Here is a 22285-nt window from a genome sequence, read left to right as displayed (position 1 = left end):
ACCTACCACCGTTATCTTTTTTTGTTGGAAGGTGAGTCGCTTATTATGCAGGCTGAGAGGGGTTCCCAAACTTTTTCATATGACTGTGTGTGTGTTTATATTATAACTAACTTTTATTGTGGTGTGAATGCCTTTTATCTTTGAGCACTTTTGATTTGTGGAATATTCTTGTTTAAAATGTCTGTCTGTATAGGAAATCTTTTTAACAAAGACAAACCACTAACTGAAAGCAGGTCTTGATAAATGACATTTTTAAGACCCCCCTTCCACTTCCTTAAATCATACGTTCTTTCTCTGCTTTTCTAAATGAAGGACAAGGTTCAAGTAAAAAGGCTGCAAAACACAATGCATCTGAGGCTGCATTAAATATGTTAAAAGGCGAAGCTGGACTTAGGTAAGTTATACTTACTTATACTTCACACTTCACTCATTGCTGTGTCAGACTTAGTAAAACAATTCTTTGCTCGCATTATTTTTCTTCCATTTAATGTATTATGCAGTACATGTAGTCCCTTTTCCTGCGACCCTGGTGAGGATAAAGCAGGTTTAGAAAATTGATGGCTGTTGTGCTGACTAAAATGAACACAATACAAGGGACATGTCTCTTTTATTATTTTAATTTAATATATCAGTTTGTCTGCTGAGTCCAGAAACTATGTATACATGTAGGGATGTCACAATGGCAGAATTTTTGTATTTAATCCCAATGCTGGTGAACATTTTACAATACTCAATACCACAACACAAACAGAAGTCTCATTCAACCAGCTTGGTGCAACCAGCTGTGAAGAGACCCACAGGGAAGACCCTGGGCTTATTGGGGTTGGGTGGATTACATCTCCCAGATGGCCTAGGGACGCCTTGGGATCCCACAGTATGAGGAGACAAGTGTGGCTGGGGAAAGGGACATATGCGCCCCACTGCCAAGACTGTTGCCCCTGTGACCCAGCTTCAAATAAGCAGTGGAGAATGAATAAATCCCCTAGTTCTTCTACGTGTAACGTACATTTGGAGACAATGATGAGTGAAATGATGTTTTCTACGTGTGTCTCTCTAAAACTACTCAAGTATGGTTCTGTTAAGTTGCTTGAGGACTCTCTGGGACTGTAAACTGACTTGTATATGATGCCATCAGGCTTAACATCAATCCCCGTGACCCTGAATTGGACAAAGTGGGAAATAAATGGTAGTGTGGATGTTATGATTACTGTCACTTTTTTTTTTTTTTTAAAAAGAAAACTCTAGACGAGAACAGGCCATTCAGCCCAACAAAGCTCGCCAGTCCTATCCACTTATTTTTTCCAAGAAAACATCAAGTCGAGTTTTGCAAGTCCTTAACGTCTTACTGTCTACCACACTACTTGGTCGCTTATTCCAAGTGTATCGTTCTTTGTGTAAAAGAAAAAACTTCCTAATGTTTGTGCGAAATTTACTCTTAACAAGTTTACAACTTTGTTCCTGTGTTCTCGATGAACTCATTTTAAAGTCGCCGTCTCGATCCACTGGACTAATTCACTTCATCATTTTAAACACTTCAATCATGTCCTCCTCTTAATCGTCTTTTGCTTAAACTGTAAAGGCTCAGCTCTTTTAATCTTTCCACATAACTCATCCCCTGTAGCTCTGAATCAGCCTAGTCGCTCTTCTCTGGACCTTAAGTGATTTTATGTCCTTTTGTAGTCTGGAGATCAAAACTGCACACGGGACTCCAGATGAGGCCTCACCAGTGTGTTATAAAGCTTGAGCAGAACCTCCTGTGACTTGTACTCCACACGTCAAGGCGCTATATAACCTGACATTCTGTTAGCCTTCTTAATGGCTTCTGAACGCTGTGGGGAAGTCGATAGCTTAGAGTCCACTACGACTCCTAAATCCTTCTCATAAGGTGGACTCTCGATTTTCCGACCACCCATTGTGTATTCAAACCTAATATTTTTACGTCCTATGTGTAATTCTTTACATTTACTGACATTAAATTTCATTTGCCACAAATCAGTCTGCTGTCCAAGTCTTTCTGTGATGATATAACAGATTTCAAATTATCTGCTAATCCACCCATCTTGGTATCGTCTGCAAACTTAACCAGCTTGTTCTTTATATTCTGATCTAAATCATTTATATATAATAAAAAAGTAGCAGCCCTAGCACTGCCCCCTGCTGGTCACCGCTCTTAACATCGGCCAGTTCTGATGAGGTTCCTCGCACCATCACCCTCTGCTTCCTGTGTCTGAGCCAGTTCTGCACCCATCTAAAAACGTTCTGTCATAGGGCCAAATTCTTTTACAGTGGTTGTTTAAACAAAAATCTTTTCTTTTAAAAGAACCTGGTCTGCCTGTTTTACAGTGCGTATGAGGGTGGTATTGTCATATTTGCACCTGCTGTTTAAAAATAAATAAATTCATAAATCATTTTTGCATTTTTCCGACATTACAACTGCAAGGTTGAGGTCCTTTATTTTGTACTGGCTGCAGTGTTTGTCTGGCTCTAAATTAAATTAGCGTTTCCAGATCTGATGCCTATATAGTGAAATCAAGTTGTTGGACTCCTTTTGTAGTTATTTGACATTTGTCACATAATGCAAGTGTCACGTCAGTTCACAGTAAAATGATTTAATTTTTCCTGTGCATTTAATATTTTACTGGTTGTTTCTTGAAGAGGCATTAGCTCTCTTGGAAATGTGTTCTTTTAAAATTGTGGCATATTAAATAATTAAACAATATCGTAATATACCAGAAAAGGCGATATCCCTCCAATCGTGATTACAGCTGTACAAAAATCACGTGAGAAAAAATATCTTTTAGCTTACATTTACTGACGGTTAACGCGGTTACAGACGGAGAGGCGCATGGACAGACTTAATCCAGGTGGGAAATCTGGATTAACACAGTCAGCCATTTTCTCGTCACCACGCTGGGAGGTTTTTCTTCGAGCTTTGTCGATTCCGCCTCTAAGGGTCTGGCTGTTGTCCATGCCTTTATAATGTCTGCTTCATTTGCTGGTCTTCTCCGTCTCCAAACAAGGGCTGAATTCCTCTTCCACAAAATACAGAAATATCATAGTGCTTACATGCCGGTTCTCATTCTCCCAATAAGGAAAGAAGATTTGTGCTGATAGAGGACAGAAATACCCTATTCTGTGTTTAAGCTGACTATACAAGCCTCCAGTTGTCTTTGGCTATTTAATCCAATGCTTGGCTAGCAATTCTAACTGCTGAGCCCCTGTGTGCCAAATTTAACATGCACATGTGAATAAAACTCAAAACAGTATTGTCCAGATATAGTGACATAAAGAAAATGTAGCATAACAGGGGTGCTAAACACCAATCACATAAATGAGTTGATGGCCTTTGCCCATTTTTGCATGAATTGAATTGTTTTGAGAGTATTTATTTATTTTAAAAATGAACTGTCTTGAAATTGTTTTCCAAGTTTTTCCAGAATTACAATTAAATTGCAAGCGAGGCACTGTAGGTGCCTCAGAAACCATCTTTAAAGAAAAAGAGAACTGGAGTATCCTGTGCTTCCTTATTTTCAAGTGAAGACCATGTTTGTGTGGGAACTTGAAAAGTCTGGTTCTGCATTTGCTTCTTGAAGAAAGAATTTTAAAAACTTTACGTATCACAAATCATCCTACTCAGACCGGGCCTTTATTTAATTTTGCACTTAAGTGTTTCTGGAAGAATTTGTCCTATCCACCTAATCCTCATTACTGTGCTGTAGCAGCATAGAAGTGCCACAACATTTGTGACATTTCAATGTGTCCTGCTGCAAGGTGTTTATATCCTCAGCTCTTTGTAATAGTTTCAGAATAGTACCTGCAGAATTTTAAATATAAAAATCTAACCCTGGTTTGCTTACTTGGAACAGTTTTTTAGTGAACTAAAACAGTGTGTACCTTCTACTTTGTGTGTCTCTCACTCCCGCTTTCGATTGGTGTGTCGCCGCCAACAGACCAGTCACCCCAAAGTCAAACTGACCAATCAGATTGCTCAGAGGGGCAGGACACACACAGGCCTTTGCATTTTAGTGTATTGTTGCTGTTTTAAAATGTCCACTTCAGGAGTTTGGAACATTATAAATAAACAGTCTTTGTGTAGCAAATGCAGGGCTGTGAATCGTCATTTAGCCTAGCAGTCTTTTTTTTTTTTTCCCCTGTTTAATGTTATTCATTTTTATGAAGCACATCGTGATCGATTTATCTTTTGTAATCTGTTTTAAATAGTTTTCAGGTGCCAAAGTTGGAAGGACCGGATTCTCCTAAAGAACAAACCAATCACGGCAACATCATTGGAACTCTCCAGGTATTTTTGAAAATGTATATTTTTCCGATTTCTTCATTATAATTTCATTTGTCTGTTTTGGTCTTAGTATTAAGTGCGAGTGCACCCACAAGGCAACTCCGAACCTGTAACAGTACAAGGGTTGCCGAAAGAATGAATGTTACTTGTTAATTAACAATAATATAGAGAAATGGGTAAAACAGGAAGAACATAACAATAATAATAATAATTCTTTGCATTTATATAGCGCTTTTCTCACTACTCAACGCGCTCAGCAATTGCAGGTTAGGGCCTTGCTTAAGGGCCCAACAGAGCAGAGTCCCTTTTGGCATTTACGGGATTCGAACCGTCGACCTTCTGATTGTCAGTGCAGATCCCCAGCGTCAGAGCCACCTTTCTGCCTAGTAACAGAATAATAAAGAAAATGACAAAAAACCGCCTGCTGCTAGTGCCTTACAATCCACAAAAATGACCTACAGTAGAACCTCTGGTCACGAATGTTTCCGAACACGTACAAATCGGTTTATGATCAAAAAGTTCCCCAAACTTTTGCATCTGTTCATGACCACATGCTGTGGTGGCGAACAGAAACGCTGCCGGCCAGTTCCCCTTCCGGTTCGTACGCGCCAATGATTTCTGCACGTGTTTAGTCTCTCCATGTACATCGTTCTCGGTCAGACATGCGTGCATTCGCTGTGAACTATTTGTGCTCTGTTTCGTGTGCTTTTGCATTCATTTTGCAATTAACCATGGCCTCTAAGCAAGTGAAGAGTGGTAGTGTTGGTGAGAAGAACGGTTTGAAGAAAATTGAAATCTAATTAAAGAAAGAAATCATTGAAAAGAGTGAAACATGAACGACCATGTCGTCTCACATTTCTGAAAAACGTTAATGCGCAGGAAAAGGCAAGTCGCATTAGACCGCTATTTTGTGAAGTCTGGTCCACTGGCTAAACAGCTAAAAACACCAGAAACCCAAGAAATCACTAGATAAAACGTCTGAAGGAGAACATCCCTCCATTGCAGAGCTGGACTCTCCCTCAAAACTGTAACCTCCTCTCCACCCAGCTTCCTTCACGCCAGAACTCGACTCATGCAAGGTTCGTTTTCTTGGTTGCTTATGGTTCGTTTTTGTATAAATTAAGGATTTTTCAAACTTTCGTTTTTTTTCCCTGTGCTTAAAACTCATAAAAAAAAAAAAAAAAAAAATGTTTACATACAGTTCGTACGATCTGGAACGGATTCATTGTATTTACATACAATCTTATGGGGAAATTATGTTCGGGTCGCGACCAAATTGGGTCGTGTCCAGAGTTTTGGAACGAATTATGGCCGTGATCAGTGGTACCGCTGTATTTATGAGATTGGGTGCTTGGAGCACATGCTCACCATACATCCTGTTTCACCTTTGTCACTTCTGGCCTTACTAGCTTCTGCCTGTTGAGCGCTCACCAGAACCCATCCACATGACTCAACATTATATAATTATAATGGCTAGAAGGAGTAGTAGTCTGCTTTGACGGAGTACTACATTCAAGTAGATCCAGAGAATCCTTTCCCATGTCCCAAATGTTGTGTAAAAATGCTGGAAACTTCAGTAAGGCACTCCCTTTAATGGCCCTAGGTGTTCCTGCATGATCTAGATACATCTGTGGGCTTATCACCCAGCGAATTTCTTTTGGTTACAAAGGATTCAAAAAGTATTCACACCCTTTCACTCTCTGCACACTTTGTGTTATGGATTCATTTCTACATGGATAAATTTGTAATTTTTTTACTCAATCGGTCTACACTCAATAACCCATAATGACAAAGTTCAGAGAGGCAAAGTTGAGAGGCAACAGCACTGCTACTGCACTGCCCATATGAACATAACTACTGTATAGTAACACTAAGATCTATGTGTCCCTCTGTGCAATCTGATTGGCCAATTTGGCTTTGGTGATGTGATTGAAAGAGGAAGTGTGAATTTTAGATGCACAAGTAGGTAAAAAGTCATAGGAGGCATGCTGTTAGTCTCCTTTCGAAGATTGGATATCTAAAACAGGGCAGGAGACGAGCAAGGGGCCTCAAAAATGAGTCTGAGATACTGGTTTTACGAGAGTGCCGGTCCAGAGAGGTTCAGACACACTTCTATCTTGAGGAAAGGTCCTTCCATCCATTTTCCAACCCGCTAAATCTGAACACAGGGTCATGGGGGGGTCAGCTGGAGCCAATCCCAGCCAACACAGGGCACAAGGCAGGGACCAATCCCGGGCAGTGTGCCAACCCACCGCAGGACACACACAAACACACCCACACACCAAGCACACGCTAGGGCCAATTTAGAATCGCCACTCCACCTAACCGCCATGTCTTTGGACTGTAGGAGGAAACCCACGCAGACACGGGGAGAACCTGGGAAGTGAACCCGGGTCTCCTAACTGCGAGGCAGCAGCACTACCACTGCGCCACCGTGCCGCCCTGGAGGAAAGGTGCTAAAGGTAAATGCAGGGCGACAGATTTTAAAAATATTTTCAGTTACCCTCCCTTTAAATAGTGGCAAGATCTCTACTAATAAAGATCATAACTGGAACCTACTTTCGTCCATATATATAGCCATAGCCTGCAGCTTGCTCGCCACTTGAGGCGGATTTGCGTCCCGCATCATCACGCCTCCCACGTAATTGAGTGCCTGCCCATATAAGGTAAATATTTGTGGGTGAAGGACTGTGCTTAGGATATTCATAAGTGCAGCTATTGCGGAAACTCGCTTGACACTGAACAAGCCTTTGTACACATCAATAGGAAAGCAAGGTGTAAAGCTTAAGTTTAAATTACGTTCGTAGACATGCTGCCACAAAATATTCACAGGCAAATCCACAACTTAATACCGGAAATGCCTGTTAAACATCTTAGATTCACGCGTACCAATTTGGGTAGTGAACACTTCGATGAATGAAACCTGTTCAAAAAATGCATTACACAATTGAGACGGCAGCAAAAGAATAGAAGCGAGTGATGCATACAAGCATATTCATGAGTGCAGCTACTTCGGAATCAAAGCACGGTGTAAACCGCAAGTTTAAGTTAAGTTCATAGACAGGCTGCCGCTGGCGTTTGTCATGCCCACGACGAATACGATATTCGTGAGATACAAGTTTAATGAGAAGACGCAGGTTTAAACGAGACTTTTGATCACTTTGTAACAGAGTTTAAATTGCTGGTATGCCAGGTCTGAGCTAACATTAAATAAAGCCGGGGACATCGTGAGATAGCTCAAGCACAGCTGAGAAGCTTCGATGCATGTACTCCGAGCGGCTCGCGTGAACTGACTTTGCAGGACTTGGAAAGGTTAAATTAAGTTCATAGACACGATATCGCTAAATATTCGCAGGCAAATCCACAACTTAATACCGGGAATGCCTGTTAAACACCTTAGATTCACGAGTAGCGATTTGGGTAGTGAACACTTCGATGAATGAAACCTGTTATCTTTACAACGGTTGACAATCACGGAATGTAACTTAAACACAACACATCCTCCAAATACGAACCTGATTGAAAGAAATAATAATCCAATCCTTGATGACATCAACACTCATAACAGTGACAAAACAATTACATTGACAATCATGTTACGTTATTTTTAAAATGTTTCCTTTTTCATAACTTCTTTAACACACTACTTCTCCGCTGCAAAGTGCGGGTATTTTGCTAGTTATTAATACATTTAAACATGAAACTGACTGGAGTAAATTCGAACCACTCAACATAATATGTTCTTATCCACCCAAGCCCTTTACAGTGCCACACCTTTCTTATAGGTGTGTTATTTAATTATGCAGGTCCAGATCATGTGGATGACTTTGGTTTATGCGGGAACGATTCCAGTTTGGCGCAAAGACGATTCTTCATGTCGACAGTTTGCACACTTCTCGATGGTCCAGGATTTTTTGGGTGATTTTCTATGTAATAAACTTAAGTTATAGCGTAATGAAAAATTGCATAATTAGATGTGGAGATGTATATAAAATAAATAAATAAAAAAACATTTAGACACTTTCAGACCTTAAAGTGGACTTGTTTTTAGCGAACTTGTTCATCTCCTCACTCTCTAGCAGTCATAGTTAGGGTGGTTCAGAGTTGGGTTCAAGACTTTAATTGAGATCCTTCTTTGTTATGTAGTCTGTAGTGTATTATTTGTAGAACAGTTAATTAGGCTAAATATTTAACATGTATTTTAAGTTGCAAACTAAATTCAAAACAATAATTTCAAGCTTTTTTTTTTTTTTTTTTTTTACCCTGAAAAATCGACAGAAGTAATATTTTAAATGCTTACCTGGCAGTTTACCAGCTTTGCATGCGATGTATCCATCATACCTGTGGTTTTCTAAATGTGTATGTTTTTCATAATATACTTTGGGAAGACCTGTATTTGCTTTTTTCCGTATTTCCTCCTTATAGCATAAGACACATCTAACAAGCTTATTACGATCACATCATGTGATGACTTACTGTGTTGACTCCTTTCATAGGAAATGGCTGTTCAGAAAGGATGGCGGCCTCCAGTTTATTCTGCAACGGTAGAGGTGGGACCTGCTGGCACATGGCAGTATTCTGTAACTTGCCGAATGGAATCATTTGAGGAAATTGGTATAGTATTGATTTTATATTCACACCTAATGAAAATGGTTACCTTTTCTTTCTTGATTAGAGATGCAGAACTAAAAAAAAACCATAGTGAAAATATAAACCCAGCTTTTGTTTTGGGCTCAAGTTTCACATGAGCACTAAATATCAAACCCAAACCAACTAACTCCACAGCCCTGGTTTTACCGTCGCCTGTGGACACTTGAGGCTGACCTGAAATTTAGTTTTATTGAACTTTTTTTTTTATTTTATTTTAAATCTGCTATGTTGCTTACCTTATGTAGCTGGCAGTTATAGGTGCAAAAAATTTTTACTTATTACGTATTTTCTTTGAGAATGAACATAAAGTTTCTGGTGGCACAGGTGCCAGTGGTGACCAGTGCTGGACAACCACAAACGTTATCATAAATGTTCATGAAAATTCTCACATTAATCGTGATGCATGATCCACACATCCAGTCATTCAGTCGTATGCTCACAATGAGCAAAATGCATGTGTTTTTTGCTAAGATACTTAAATAACTCTGGAAAATAAGTAGCTCACAGACCGAAGTCCCTACACACATGATCATGCTTTTAAATTGAATATGGGTTTCTTAAATGTGGGGAAGGTACTGGTCTTCAATTCAAAAGCATGATAGTCCACTATTGGCGCTTTTCCGCTGCATAGTACGGCACAGCACGGTTCAGTACAGCTCACCTTGGTTCGGCTCGGTTTGCGTTTCGACTGCAGTTTAGTACCGCTTTAGAGTGGGGATTATTCCGATGTCGTTATAGTTGCGCCGCCTCTACTGCTGTGACACCGTGGAACTTTTACAACAACACGCAGATGACGACAACACTTTAGCTCGACGATGCGCAAGGGTAAGCATCTAAAAAAAGCACGTCACTAGCTAACTTTTATCACTGTTGCAAAGCATAAAATGAACTTAACTGCCAGTGTAACATTAAAATGCTGATTCTGTATATTACAGATCTTCCACATTTTGCAAAAAGTCGCAACAGACCATCTGTTTGGACATTTAACCGTGCTTCAGAGTGGTGGGATGTGATTGTTCGGTTTTACAAACACTCAGTGGCTGGAGAACTTTCGAATGTCTGAAGAAACATTCATCCACTTATGCAACAAACTGCGTCCAGCGATGGAGAGAAGAGACACAAACTTCCGCGTGTGTGTACCTTTAAAGAAAAGAATAGCCAGTGACGCAGTAATGGCGATTTTCTCCGGCCAATCAGTGACCAGCAGAGTTTACACGTCCGCGTTTTGGTAACGGTTCGGTGCGCTTGGAACCTCGGCTGAGGTGGTACTAAAAAAAGGACCAGGTACCAGGTACTGTTCCCAGTGGAAAACGCCCCAAAAGTGAGCTGAACTGAACCGTGTCGTGCCGTACTATGCAGTGGAAAAGCGCCATATGACTCCCAGGCCTTCCTCCTAAATTTCAGACTCCCCACTTAGTGGTGCATGGTACACTGATTGAAATTAGGCAACAGGGAGAAATTTTCATGCTAAACCATGGTAAAAATGATGCACATCAGGAAAGCCGCCTTTATTACACATTGCAATGTGATGCATGTGTTGCAGTGGCGTGGTGGAGAGTGGGCATTCGCCTTCAAAAACAATGTAACGGATGGCAATACAACTGTCGAGATGGATGAAGAGTAAACCTTGGCATTTCTTTGTGAACATGGAATATAGTGCAGTGGAACCTCGGGTCACGAACGTCTCGGAACACGTACAAATCGGGTTGCGACCAAAAAGTTTGCCAAACTTTTGCATCTTTTCACGACCACATACTCAGGTGACGAACAAGCCAGTTTCCCTTCCGGTTTGTACGCGCTAGTGAATTACGCACGTGTTCAGTCTCTCCCTGTATAGTACATTGTTCTCGGTCAGACGTTCATCGCGCAGAGAGACTTTAAACTGCAACTCCTTACTTCCTTCATGCCAGAACTCGACTCATGCAAGGTTGGTTTTCTTGATTGTTTATGGTTAGTTTTGTATAAATTACGGATTTTTCAAATGTTCATTTTTTTTCCCCTCTGCTTAAAACTCATTAAAGTGTTTACAGAGAGCGGTTCATAAGGCTGTAGCGTGAACTCTTGCAAGGTTAGTTTTCTCTGTTCAAAGTTTTCTCCGTGTTCTTCAATGTTTTTACATTTAGTTTACTATTACACTGTGCATTCTACAGTATATTTAACTATTTTTTGCTTGAAAATCTTCATATATGTTCCAGAACGGATTAATTGTATTTACATACATACAATCCTATGGGGGGAAAATTACTTCGGGTTACGACCAGAGTTTTGGAACAAATTACGGTCGTGACCCGAGGTTCCACTGTACTTGGCCATGTGTAAGGTGCCTTTTTAGAAAATTTTAGTGTGGCTATATTGAAATGTTGATACATGTATTGAATCACATACACACTGTTAAGCATATTGAATTACATACAGAAATTGGAACCCCTCTCAGCCTGCATAATTGACTCTCCTTTCAACAAAAAAGATAACAGTGGTACGTCTTTCATTTCCTAGGAACATCGGAGTACTGGGGTGTTTTCCAAACAAAGATTTTTCGTGAAGCAGTATTTAGTCGTATGAAATTAAATCAAATGTGAAAAATTGGCTGTGCTCAAATGTGGGTCCCCTTGTCATTCTGCTGATTTTGAATGCCTGTCACTGCTCAATGCTGATTACTTACAACACCAAATTGGTTGGATGGGCTCGTTATGATTGGACACTCTTGTCTATGAAGTTCAAGGCTTAAGTGGTAAAAGGTAAAAGGTACTTCCCATTGACTCTCCTCGGAAGAGTGACAGACAGCATGGGATCCTCAAAGCAACTCTCCAAAGATCTGAAAACAACGATTGTTGAGTCTCCTGGTTTAGGGGAAGGCAACAAAAAGCCATCTCAGAGGTTTAAACTGTCAATTTCAACTGAGGAATGAAATCGGGAAATGGAAGGCCACAGGCACAGTTTCTGGCAGGCCAAGGAAAATACAAGAGCGCCTTATGGAGAGGCAGGATTGTGAGAATGGTGACAGACAACCTACAGATCACCTCCAAAGACCTGCAAGAACATCTTGCTGCAGATGGTGTATCTGGACATCGTTCTACAATTCAGCTCAATTTGCACACAAAGAACATCAGTATGCCAGGGTGATGAGAAAGAAGCCCTTTCTGCACTCCCACCACAAACTGAGTCGCTTGTTGTATGCCAATGCTCATTTAGACAAGTCAGATTAATTTTGGAACAAAGTGCTTTGGACTGATGAGACAAAAATGGAGTTATTTGGTCAAAACAAAAAGCGCTTTGCATGGCGGAAGAAGAACACTGCATTCCAAGAAAAACGCCTGCTACCTCCTGTCAAATTTGGTGGAGGGTCCATCATGCTGTGTGGCTAGTTCAGAGACTGGGGCCCTTGTTAAAGTCGAGGGTCACATGAATTCAACCAGATATCAACAAATTCTTCAGGATAATGTTCAAGCATCAGTCACAAAGTTGAAGTTACGCAGGGGTTGGATATTTCAACAAGACAATGACCCAAAACACAGTTGGAAATCTACAAAGGTATTCATGCAGAGGGAGAAGTACAATGTTCTGGAATGGCCGTCACAGTCTCCTGACTTGAATATCATCGAATCAATGGGATGGTTTGAAGCAGGCTGTCCATGCTGGGAAGCCATCATATTTAACTGATCTGGAGAGATTTTGTATGAATGGTCAGAAATACCTCCATCCAGAATCCAGACACTCATCACAGGCTATAGGAGGACAGCGTCGAGAGGTTCAAAGGAGGCTCGGCTAAGTATTGATGTCATATCTCTGTTGGGGTGCCCACATTTATGCACCTGTCTAATTTTATGATGCATATTGCATATTTTCTGTTAATCCAATAAACTTAATGTCACTGCTGAAATCCTACTGTGTCTATAAGGCATGTCGTATACTAAAAGGAAGTTGATACTTTGAAAGCTCAGCCAATGAGAAACACAAATCCAAAGAATTAAGAGGGGTTCCCAAACCTTTTCATATGACTGTATGTAGAACTTGCACATATTGAATCACAAACATGGTTTTACAATAGTAGTTTACACAAGCGAAGAAACCAGACTGCTTATTCTTGCATTTTGCATACATTGCTGGGGATGCTGTGTCTGCACATTGTAATGTTTTCATACATCTTGGAATACGAAGTACACAGCCAGCATCAACTTAACATATGTGGTGCTCTTCAGGGCCGTGCCCTGCACATGCAGCTTATTCCATCTACAGTATGCCATCTTGTGTGTTTTAATTTCCCTGTGCCAAACTAGTGCTGCTGTGTTCTTCATATCCTGACAGCTTTACTGCTCTCTGAGGCTGGCTTACGTACTTTGTATTCCAAGTTGCGTGAAAACGTTGCTCATGCGGTGACATGTTGGTTTTATTTGTGTGCTTTCTCAACAGCTGCCAGACCAGTTTCATTCTTAAACCGTATTTTTTATTTGGTAAACTTGTTCTCTGTTTGATTAGTTTTAATTGCAATATACATGACTGTCTAAATAGAATTATAATATATCTTGTTTAAAACAAAAAAACAAATACTCCATTAATTGTTTTGAAATAAAATTAAGTCTGAAGGGTATTTTTAGATTCATAGGTCTCTATTCTGATATATAATATATAGTGTAAATTTAAACAAAATTATATCTTGATATGAAGGTATCTCCCATTTTTGCTTCCAATGTGCAGTACTTTAAATTATGGCCTGCAGGGGGTGCACCAGCTCCTCAACCCGACACAGACAGATGTAGACACAAGTTCAGCACAAAACACAGGCTTTTACTTTGCTGTGGGAAACTCTTCCCAATCGTTTCCCACACAAAGAGCACAGTATTAAGCACCAATACAGAACACAACAATGCTTTTCTTCCTCTTCTCTCTTTCGGCGTCCACTCCTCCTCCAGCAAGCTTTGTCCCTCTTCTTCCTGAATCTGGCTCCTACAGCAGTGACAGGCATCTCCTTTTAAGTAATCCCGGGAAGTACATCCGTTGTTCAAAGGCTTGGCCTAGGAACACTTCCGGGTAAGGCTAGAGCCCCACGAAGTAGGGCTTCCCAGTCCCCGAACCACCCCTTGGTGTCACCCTGCAGGGCCGTGTGAAAGATCTCCAAATCCCATGATGCCCTGTGGGAAGCCAGGGGGTGGCTGCCATCTAGTAATCCAGGGGAGATAATTCCCTGAAGACGCGCGCTCTCTCTCACTCCTGGTCCTTCCAGTGTTGGTTAAGGGCCCCAGCCATCCCTCTCAACCTTTGCTGGCATCAATCTCCATCTGATCCCAACTTATACTTTCACCGTAACTTTTTGCTTCCTATATTTAAGCCTACTTTGTATCCATTTACATACTGCATTTTAAACTCCCCATGTCTTTTGAATTGATTAGAAGCCTCTTATCTGGTACCTTTATCAAAAGCTTTGTTATGATCAACATAAATGTGTGCACCATTTGGATTGTGAGCTTTTGTTGCTTCCTTACTGAATCCCAGCATAGCAGTGAAGCACAATCAACCCAGGTTGACTGTTCACTGGAACATCTGTTCTTGCCATGTGACTCTTAATTTCTTGCAGGCAATCCTCCGTTCACTCTCCTTCCATCTTGTAAATGGTTTTGGTCCATCCATACCAGTACTAGTAAATTTCGTAATACTTGCCACCTGCAACCTATTTGATACCTCACTTTAAGAGCCATAACACACTCTATTCTCAAACTGCAGAACCTAATTCAGGTCATGTGTGGTCTCGAGTCTGTCCCAGCCGTCTTGTCCGCAAGGTAGGCCCATTCATGCACACACTCACACGAAGCCTGTTTACAGAGTGACAGTTAATCTAACAAGCCCACTGTAAAGCCCAAGCAGACACGGGAAGAATGTGCAAACTCGGCATGGACAACAACTGAGTGCATATGAGGATTCAAAGACAGGATCCAAGATGCGGCAAAAGCAGCAGCAGCACCATTTTTAAGATTTACAATAATGTGAATGAATGTGGGACACGGTGGATAGCGCTGCTGCCTCGCAGTTAGGAGACCCGGGTTCGCTTCCTGGGTCCTCCCAGCGTGGAGTTTGCATGTGCTCACTGTGTCTGTGTGGGTTTCCTCCCACAGTCCATAGACATGCAGGATAGGTACATTGGCGATCCTAAATTATCCCGTGTTTATGAATGCCATGCGGTGTTTGTTTCCTACCTTGCGCCCTGTGTTGGTTGCGATTGGCTCCAACAGACCCCCGTGACCCTGTAGTTAGGATATAGTGGTTTGGATGATGGATGGATGGATGGATGAATGTGTCTAATTGAGTTTGAAATTTTTCAAATTAAATTTATTTCTTCATGCACATGGTATACAGTATACGCATTTGCCAGACAAAATTGTCTTCTGAAGATAAGTGCTTTCTACAAGTTAAAAAAAAAAATAGAGGTTATTGGGTATGGAAGAAAATCTTAAACACTTGCCAAATAAGTCCATTTTTTTTCAAGCCAAGACGGCAATTGAGTACTGATCAGCTCCTTCCATGTTCCCGATGCATGTTTGTGACAACAAAAGGGATCTGGAAATACTCATTTTTCACATATCCCTAGTACTGTTTGTCTTTTGTTTGTACAAATTCCCACATAAATACCAACATAAATTGCAACTAAACCAACCACTTGGCACAACAAGTTTGCTGTGATTTGTTCTGTTAGGAAACCCAAACACCGTGGGGGTGAAAGGTGATGGCTCAGCACTTGGTCCTTCACAGTAACAAATGGCTGGTCTTCTTTTAAAATGGCTGAATCTCATAATATTGGTGTTTTTTTTAAAATATGCATGTATAAGCAATTTTACAAGGTATGTGTAACCGTAAGGCATAAATCAGTACTTGATAACAGTCTTAGCTTGAAAAATGAACATGTTTGGTAAATTTGTAAGCTTATCTGTGGCGCTAAGACTGAAATGTGAAGTGCCAGTGCAGGCGAGATTTGGTTTTTAAAATGTAATAGAAGGCAATTAACTTGAGCACAATTTCACTTGGAAAATGGATATCTAGCATGTTTATGAGGAAATAACTTTGAATTCAAAAATACTGAACTTCTGCTTTTAAAATGGTGGTTTGAGGGTTGCAGAAGAATGATGATTACTGTTCTATTGTATGTTTGTAAGGTGGTTTTTTTATTATTTGAGTTTCACCAAATGAAACTGAAAATTGTATGGCAGCAGAGTAAAGTTGTAGCTACTTGTCTGTTGATAGACGTCATCCCTACTTGGATTACTTTAGATGCCTACAGGACGTTTTGAGTTGTGTTAAGTATTTTACAAAAAGTGTTCCATTTAGATTTTTCCCCTAAGGTTGCGCCATTGATAAATTGTTTTCAATATCTGTGTTTACAGGGAATGGAAGATCAAAAAAAGAAGCAAAAAAATTTGCAGCCGAAAAGATGATTTCAAAACTGAAAAGTCTCCCAGAGAGTTTCGATATTTTAGGGGTAAGTTGAATATCAGAGGGTCAGTTTTACAAGTTTATGAACTTTACTAAACTATAGATGAATAAAATGATGCTGGATTTTAGAATGAGAATTGTCTCTGTCCAAAGGTAAGTTGCTTCTTATGCATATTTTAAGTTTGGGATGAGATAATAGATTCCTGTTTGCCATTAATAGGACAGAATAATAAATAAATTGAGTGAATGTTAGTTTGTAAAGTTGTTTTCTTCAATGTGTAGCTGATGTTTGTAAATGAGCTGCAGATTGAGCTTTAAAGGGAATGCAGACCCCTCGAAAAAGGTGTCACAAAACAATTCTAGCTCATAAGCTCTTATGCATTTTTGTACAACAGTGCGGCATCATAATCACATGTTCTAAGGCAGACGGGTAATCGGAGTTTCAGTGTCATAAATTTTACATAAATGCCCTTCTGAGTTGGATAGTTCAAAGAAAAAAAAAAAAAGCTCCTTGAATACTCCGAGTTGTGGCGTAACACTAGCGTTTTACCACAGTCAAATGTATAAAATAAAAATGATGATCTGGTCTACCAGAAATGGCATTTTGTGTGTTGAATTGTATTAGGGGCAAAGCTGTGCACCCTTAATGTTTAGGTTTTTTTCTTTGTTTTTAAATAAACTCAAATTTATCTCTAATTAGCTTTTTTGCAAACCAGTTAACATACAGTGCCTTAGGAGTGTATTCAGACCCTCTTGTGTGGTGTTTTTTTGCTTTTTGCTATGTTGTTGCCCAGTGCTAAGATCGGTTCAGTTCTGCAACACTTAATACCCCATTGAATAAGAATGTAAAAATGCAATCTTAGATATTACGTTTTTACCAAAAAAAAAAAGTGATGGCACCAAGTGCCATAGTAAATACTAGGAAGAGTGAAACGGGTTTCGAAGCAGTTCTTATTCATTGCTTTTTTTTTTTCTTTTTTCTTCTTTGTGAAAATGACAAAGAAAATCCAGTTGCTATTGTGTAACTGTTCCATTACCGTTTGACTTGATACTGTATGTCTGAATGTGTTAATTGCACTACATAAAGACTGCCTGTACTAACCGCTACATACATGGGAGTTTTCGCATAACTTGTTTGTTCCAGTGGTTATGTTTTGTAGTTATGATTTTTCTTCTGTATGCAGAATGACCTTAGTGCTATTAAATGGTCTAAGAAATCTGATAGTGAATGAAAATGTCATCGTCTTCATATTTTCCCACTTCTCTGTGGGGTTGATGTGCTTGATCGACCTTCTCCATACAGCTCAGTCCTGCACCCCCTCACCAGTCAGACCCTTTTCCTTCAGCTGGTCTAACTTCATTCATCGATCTCCATTTTGGCCTGCCTCGCTGTCTGTTTTCCCCCATACTTGCATTCCCATCACTCTTTTCATCACATATTCCTTGTCTATTACAGTAATCCCTCCTCGATCGCAGGGGTTGCTTTCCAGACCCCCCAGCGATAGGTGAAAATCCGTGAAGTAGAAACCATATGTTTGTATGGTTATTTTTATATATTTTAAGCCCTTATAAACTCTCCCTCTAGACATGAAATAACACCCTTTAGTCAAACGTTTAAACTGTGCTCCATGACAAGACAGAGATGACAGTTTTTTCTCACAATTAAAAGAATGCAAACATATCTTCTCTTCAAACAAGCGCTGTCAGGAGCAGAGAATGTCAGAGAGAGAGAAAAGCAAACAATCAAAAAATCAATACGTGCTGTTGGGCTTTTAAGTATGAGCACCGCGATAAAGCGGCCACAAGGAAGGGAGCAATGTGAAGGTAGTCTTTCGGCATTTTTTAGAGGAGCGTCCATATCCTCTAGGCAAACAGCCTCTGTGCCCTACTCCGTCAAGAGTAGATAATGTCAGAGAGAGTGAGAGAGACCGAGAAAAGCAAACAATCAAAAATCAATATGTGCTGTTGGGCTTTTAAGTATGAGCACCGCAATAAAGCAGCCGCAAAGAAGGGTGCAATGTGAAGGTAGTCTTTCAGCATTTTTTAGAGTAGCCTCCGTATCTTCTAAACAAACAGCCTCTGTGCAAATAGCCCCTCTGCTCACACCCCCTCCGTCGGGCGCAGAGAATCTCAGAGAAAGACCGAGAAAAGCAAACAATCCGCTCGGGAAGCACATCGTATATCATTCAGGAGTTTTAGTTAATCTGTAATACATGCTCTGATTGGGTAGCTTCTAAGCCATCTGCCAATAGCGTCCCTTGTATGAAATCAACTGGGCAAACAAACTGAGGAAGCATGTACCATAAATTAAAAGACCCATTGTCCGCAGAAATCCGCGAACCAGCGAAAAATCCGTGATATATATTTAGAGATGCTTACATTTAAAATCCGCGATGGAGTGAAGCCGCGAAAGTCAAAGCGTGATATAGCGAGGGATCACTGTATTCCTTATTTAACATACTTTTCTTGTCCGTCCTTCGAGACACTACAGACGTGGGAGAGATATCTAACAGTCTTGTTTCTTATTCTGTCCTTTATTTTTTTTAATTTGAGGCCATCTCCACATTCTCATTTCTGCCCGTTTCCTTTACTGCCTATGCCTCACCTCCTTACATCATTACTGCTCTCACCACTGTCTTAAAAACCTGACCTTTTAACCTTCACCTTAATTCTTCAATCACATGATACTCCTGATAACTTCTTCCACTTGTTCCATCCACATTGCACACTCTGTGTTATCTCTTCATCTAATGTTCCATCTTAGGCTACCATTGATCCCAGATATTTACACTTCCTTTGCAATATTCTCCCTGCGGCTTAAACAGCCATCAGGAGGGACAACCAGCCCAGCTTGGTGCCAGCCCCAAGTCCAGATAAATGGAGAAGGTTAGTGTCAGGAAGGGCACCCAGCTGTACAACTTGAGCCAACACCTTAATGTTGGAATCTGTCCAATCGGCTTCAGAAAATGTGAATGAAAAGGCTTGCGGTCTTTCATTTAATTATCGTTCACTGCAAAGAGACGCTTCGTAATAGCATGCATGTATAATAAAAGGTTAACTTTTATATGTTTAGAGTACTGTACTATACTTCATCTGATAATCTTGACCTCATTAACACAGCACAGTTTAAGGCACAAGTCTGGGATGACTTTTAGAAACCCAGCTTGTCACAACAAACTCGTGTGTGACTCCATACTCGTCAGCATTGGGTTACTTTAGAGAAGTACACATCTTTGATGTACTACTACCTTATGAAGTAATATTATATAAGTAATAGTCCACCAAGATAGGTGAAATAGTACATAATTTGGAACCCTTTTTTATCTTTACAGAAGGACTTGGATAGCATTCAGAATTGGGCAGATTTGTGGCAGATGAAATTTAATGTCAGTAAACGGAAAGAATTACACACAGGAAGTAAAAATGTGAGGTTTGAATGCACAATGGGAGGTCGGAAAATCGAGAGTCCACCTTATGAAAAGGATTTAGGAGTCACAGTGGACTCTAAGCTATTGACTTCCCAACAGTGCTCAGAAGCCATTAAGAAGGCTAACGGAGTGTCAGGTTATATAGCGCCTTGATGTGTGGAGTACAAGTCACAGGAGGTTCTGCTCAAGCTTTATAACACACTGGTGAGGCCTCATCTGGAGTCATGTGTGCAGTTTTGGTCTCCATACTACAAAAAGGACATAGCAGCACAAGAGAAGGTCCAGAGAAGAGCGACGAGGCTGATTCAGGGCTACAGGGGATGAGTTACTTGGAAATATTAAAAGAGCTGAGCATTTACAGTTTAAGAAAAAGAAGATTAAGAGGAAACCTGACTGAAGTGTTTAAAAATTATGAAGGGAATTAGTCCAGTGGCTCGAGATTATTTTAAAATGAGTTCATCAAGAACTCGGGGACACAATTGGAAACTTAAGGGGAAATTTCACACAAACCTTTGGAAGTTTTTATTTGCACAAAGAACGATAAACACTTGGAATAAGCGACCAAGTAGTGTGGTAGACGGTAAAACGTTAGGGATTTTCAAAACTCAACTTGATGCTTTTTTGGAAGAAATAAGTGGATAGGACTGGCGAGCTTTGTTGGGCTGAATGGCCTGTTCTCATCTCGAATATACTAATGTTCTAATACAAAATCACAATTCCTCATTCTACAGTTTATTTTTGAATTGGAATTTCTTCAGTCACGCTGGCCAGAAAGTACCAAAAGTGTCCTGTTAGTTTCTGTGGAAGTTTCTCACTTTCTAGTATATTTATCCACTGATGAGTTCATTTATTGTGCCCTGTGATTGTACGAATGATGCCTATTATGTGCAACTGAAATATAAATGTGCTGCACTTAGTGACTGTGTAGTGGCCTTAAAACATCTCCTTAGCAATCTTTTAAAATTCTAACATAAGGTTTGTTGTAAATAAGAATCATTTGCCTTTACATTTACTTTTGTTTTTTGCTTAGCAGATATTTTTATCCAAAATGGTTTCCAAAGGAGGTCAAAGTAGTGAGAAGTCAAGCAAAAAAAAGAAACGGGAATGTAGATTTTATTGTGATTTTTTTTTTTTTTTAATATTTACTTGCAGTATTTGTTAGTCAGGCCTGTATGTCCTAGTCTGACTTTCAACACTGAAAGAGGGTCTGAATCTTGTATGTCTAAGTTATACCAGACAGTCAAAGTACAGGACGCTTTTTTCAAAAGTTATTTATTCAAACACGGGAAGCCCGCAGGGGTGCGTCGTATCGCCATTACTGTTGATTGTGTTCACAAATAATCTGAGACAGAACAATGAGCGCTGCTCCATTATCAAGTATGCTTATAGGACGCATATCTGGGGGATGAAAGCCACTATCTAAATCAAGTGGACTGGATGGTAAGCTGCTGTAATAAAAATTATTTCACTCTGAATATAAAAAAACACCAAAGAAATATTTGATTTTACAAGACTGTATGTTCACCCATTGGGGTTTTTTTTAGTTTTTTTCGCCTTATACAATTTCTTGTATTAGGAATTTGTTAGTTTTCGCATACCCCTCTTGGGGGTCAGAGTGCAGGGTCAGCCATTGTATGTCGCCCCTGGAGCAATTACAGGTTAAGGGCCTTGCTCAAGGGCCCAGCAGAGTAGGATCTCTTTTGGCAGTGACAGGGATTTGAACCAGCAACCTTCGGGATACAAGCGCAGAGCCGCCACTCCTTTTGGGGGAGAAGGTAGAAATAGTGAATGAATGAATATACAGTGGATCCTCGGTTTGCGAGCATAATTCGTTCCGAAAACGTGCTCGCGGCCCAAAGCACTCGTATATCAAAGTGAATTTCCCAATAAGAAATAATGGAAGCTCAGATGATTCGTTCCACAACCCAAAACTATTCATATAAAAATGATTAATACAAAATTATAAAGTAAAAATACATAAAACAAATTAACCTGCATTTTACCTTAAAAAAGAATCGTGGCTGGTGTGAGTGAGTTTCTAAACTCCTGTGGAATTCCACCCAACGGGACGACACACGGAAGAGCATCCCAAAGCAATCGCAGTCTCCCAGCGCTGTAGCAGTTCGCCGTATAAGCACATCCAAAAAGATCACAGACATGCTATAAGCGCCTGCCGTCGATGGATGATATAAGGAACATTATAAAGATCCCGCTACAATAAATAACAGCGTTGTTGCTGTTTCAAGCTGAATAAAGCTGGTGTTGTTAAAGTACTGAGACTGAGCTTCGTGTTTTGGGGTGTAAGATGGGGACTCGCACTTCACAGCACACACACACACTCAGTCACAATGCTGTAGTAAACAGTATACGCTTGTACGGATGTTGACTGTATGAGTGAGGCACACAGACTCGGACGGAGAATAGGAGATGATTGCCATCAGAGAGAGAGAGAGAGAGAGAGAGAGACAGACAGACAGACAGAGACAGAAAC

General features: G+C 40.3%; 1 protein-coding gene across 1 annotated transcript in view; it reads left to right on the top strand.

Moving 5' to 3' along the window:
* The window catches only part of prkra (protein kinase, interferon-inducible double stranded RNA dependent activator), a 33179-nt gene that overhangs the window by 4977 nt on the left and 5917 nt on the right, over nt 1–22285 (top strand). Inside the window, exons 3-6 of the mRNA XM_039757718.1 lie at nt 313–394; nt 4222–4300; nt 8794–8911; nt 16318–16412. Coding sequence (XP_039613652.1) covers nt 313–394; nt 4222–4300; nt 8794–8911; nt 16318–16412 — 374 coding nt within the window. The remainder of the gene's footprint in view (nt 1–312; nt 395–4221; nt 4301–8793; nt 8912–16317; nt 16413–22285) is intronic.

Source organism: Polypterus senegalus, chromosome 6, assembly GCF_016835505.1.
Source record: "Polypterus senegalus isolate Bchr_013 chromosome 6, ASM1683550v1, whole genome shotgun sequence".
In the NCBI taxonomy this organism is placed as follows: Eukaryota; Metazoa; Chordata; class Cladistia; order Polypteriformes; family Polypteridae; genus Polypterus; species Polypterus senegalus.
Note: the sequence above shows the minus strand (reverse complement) of the source record. Positions and strands in the feature narration are given on the sequence as shown.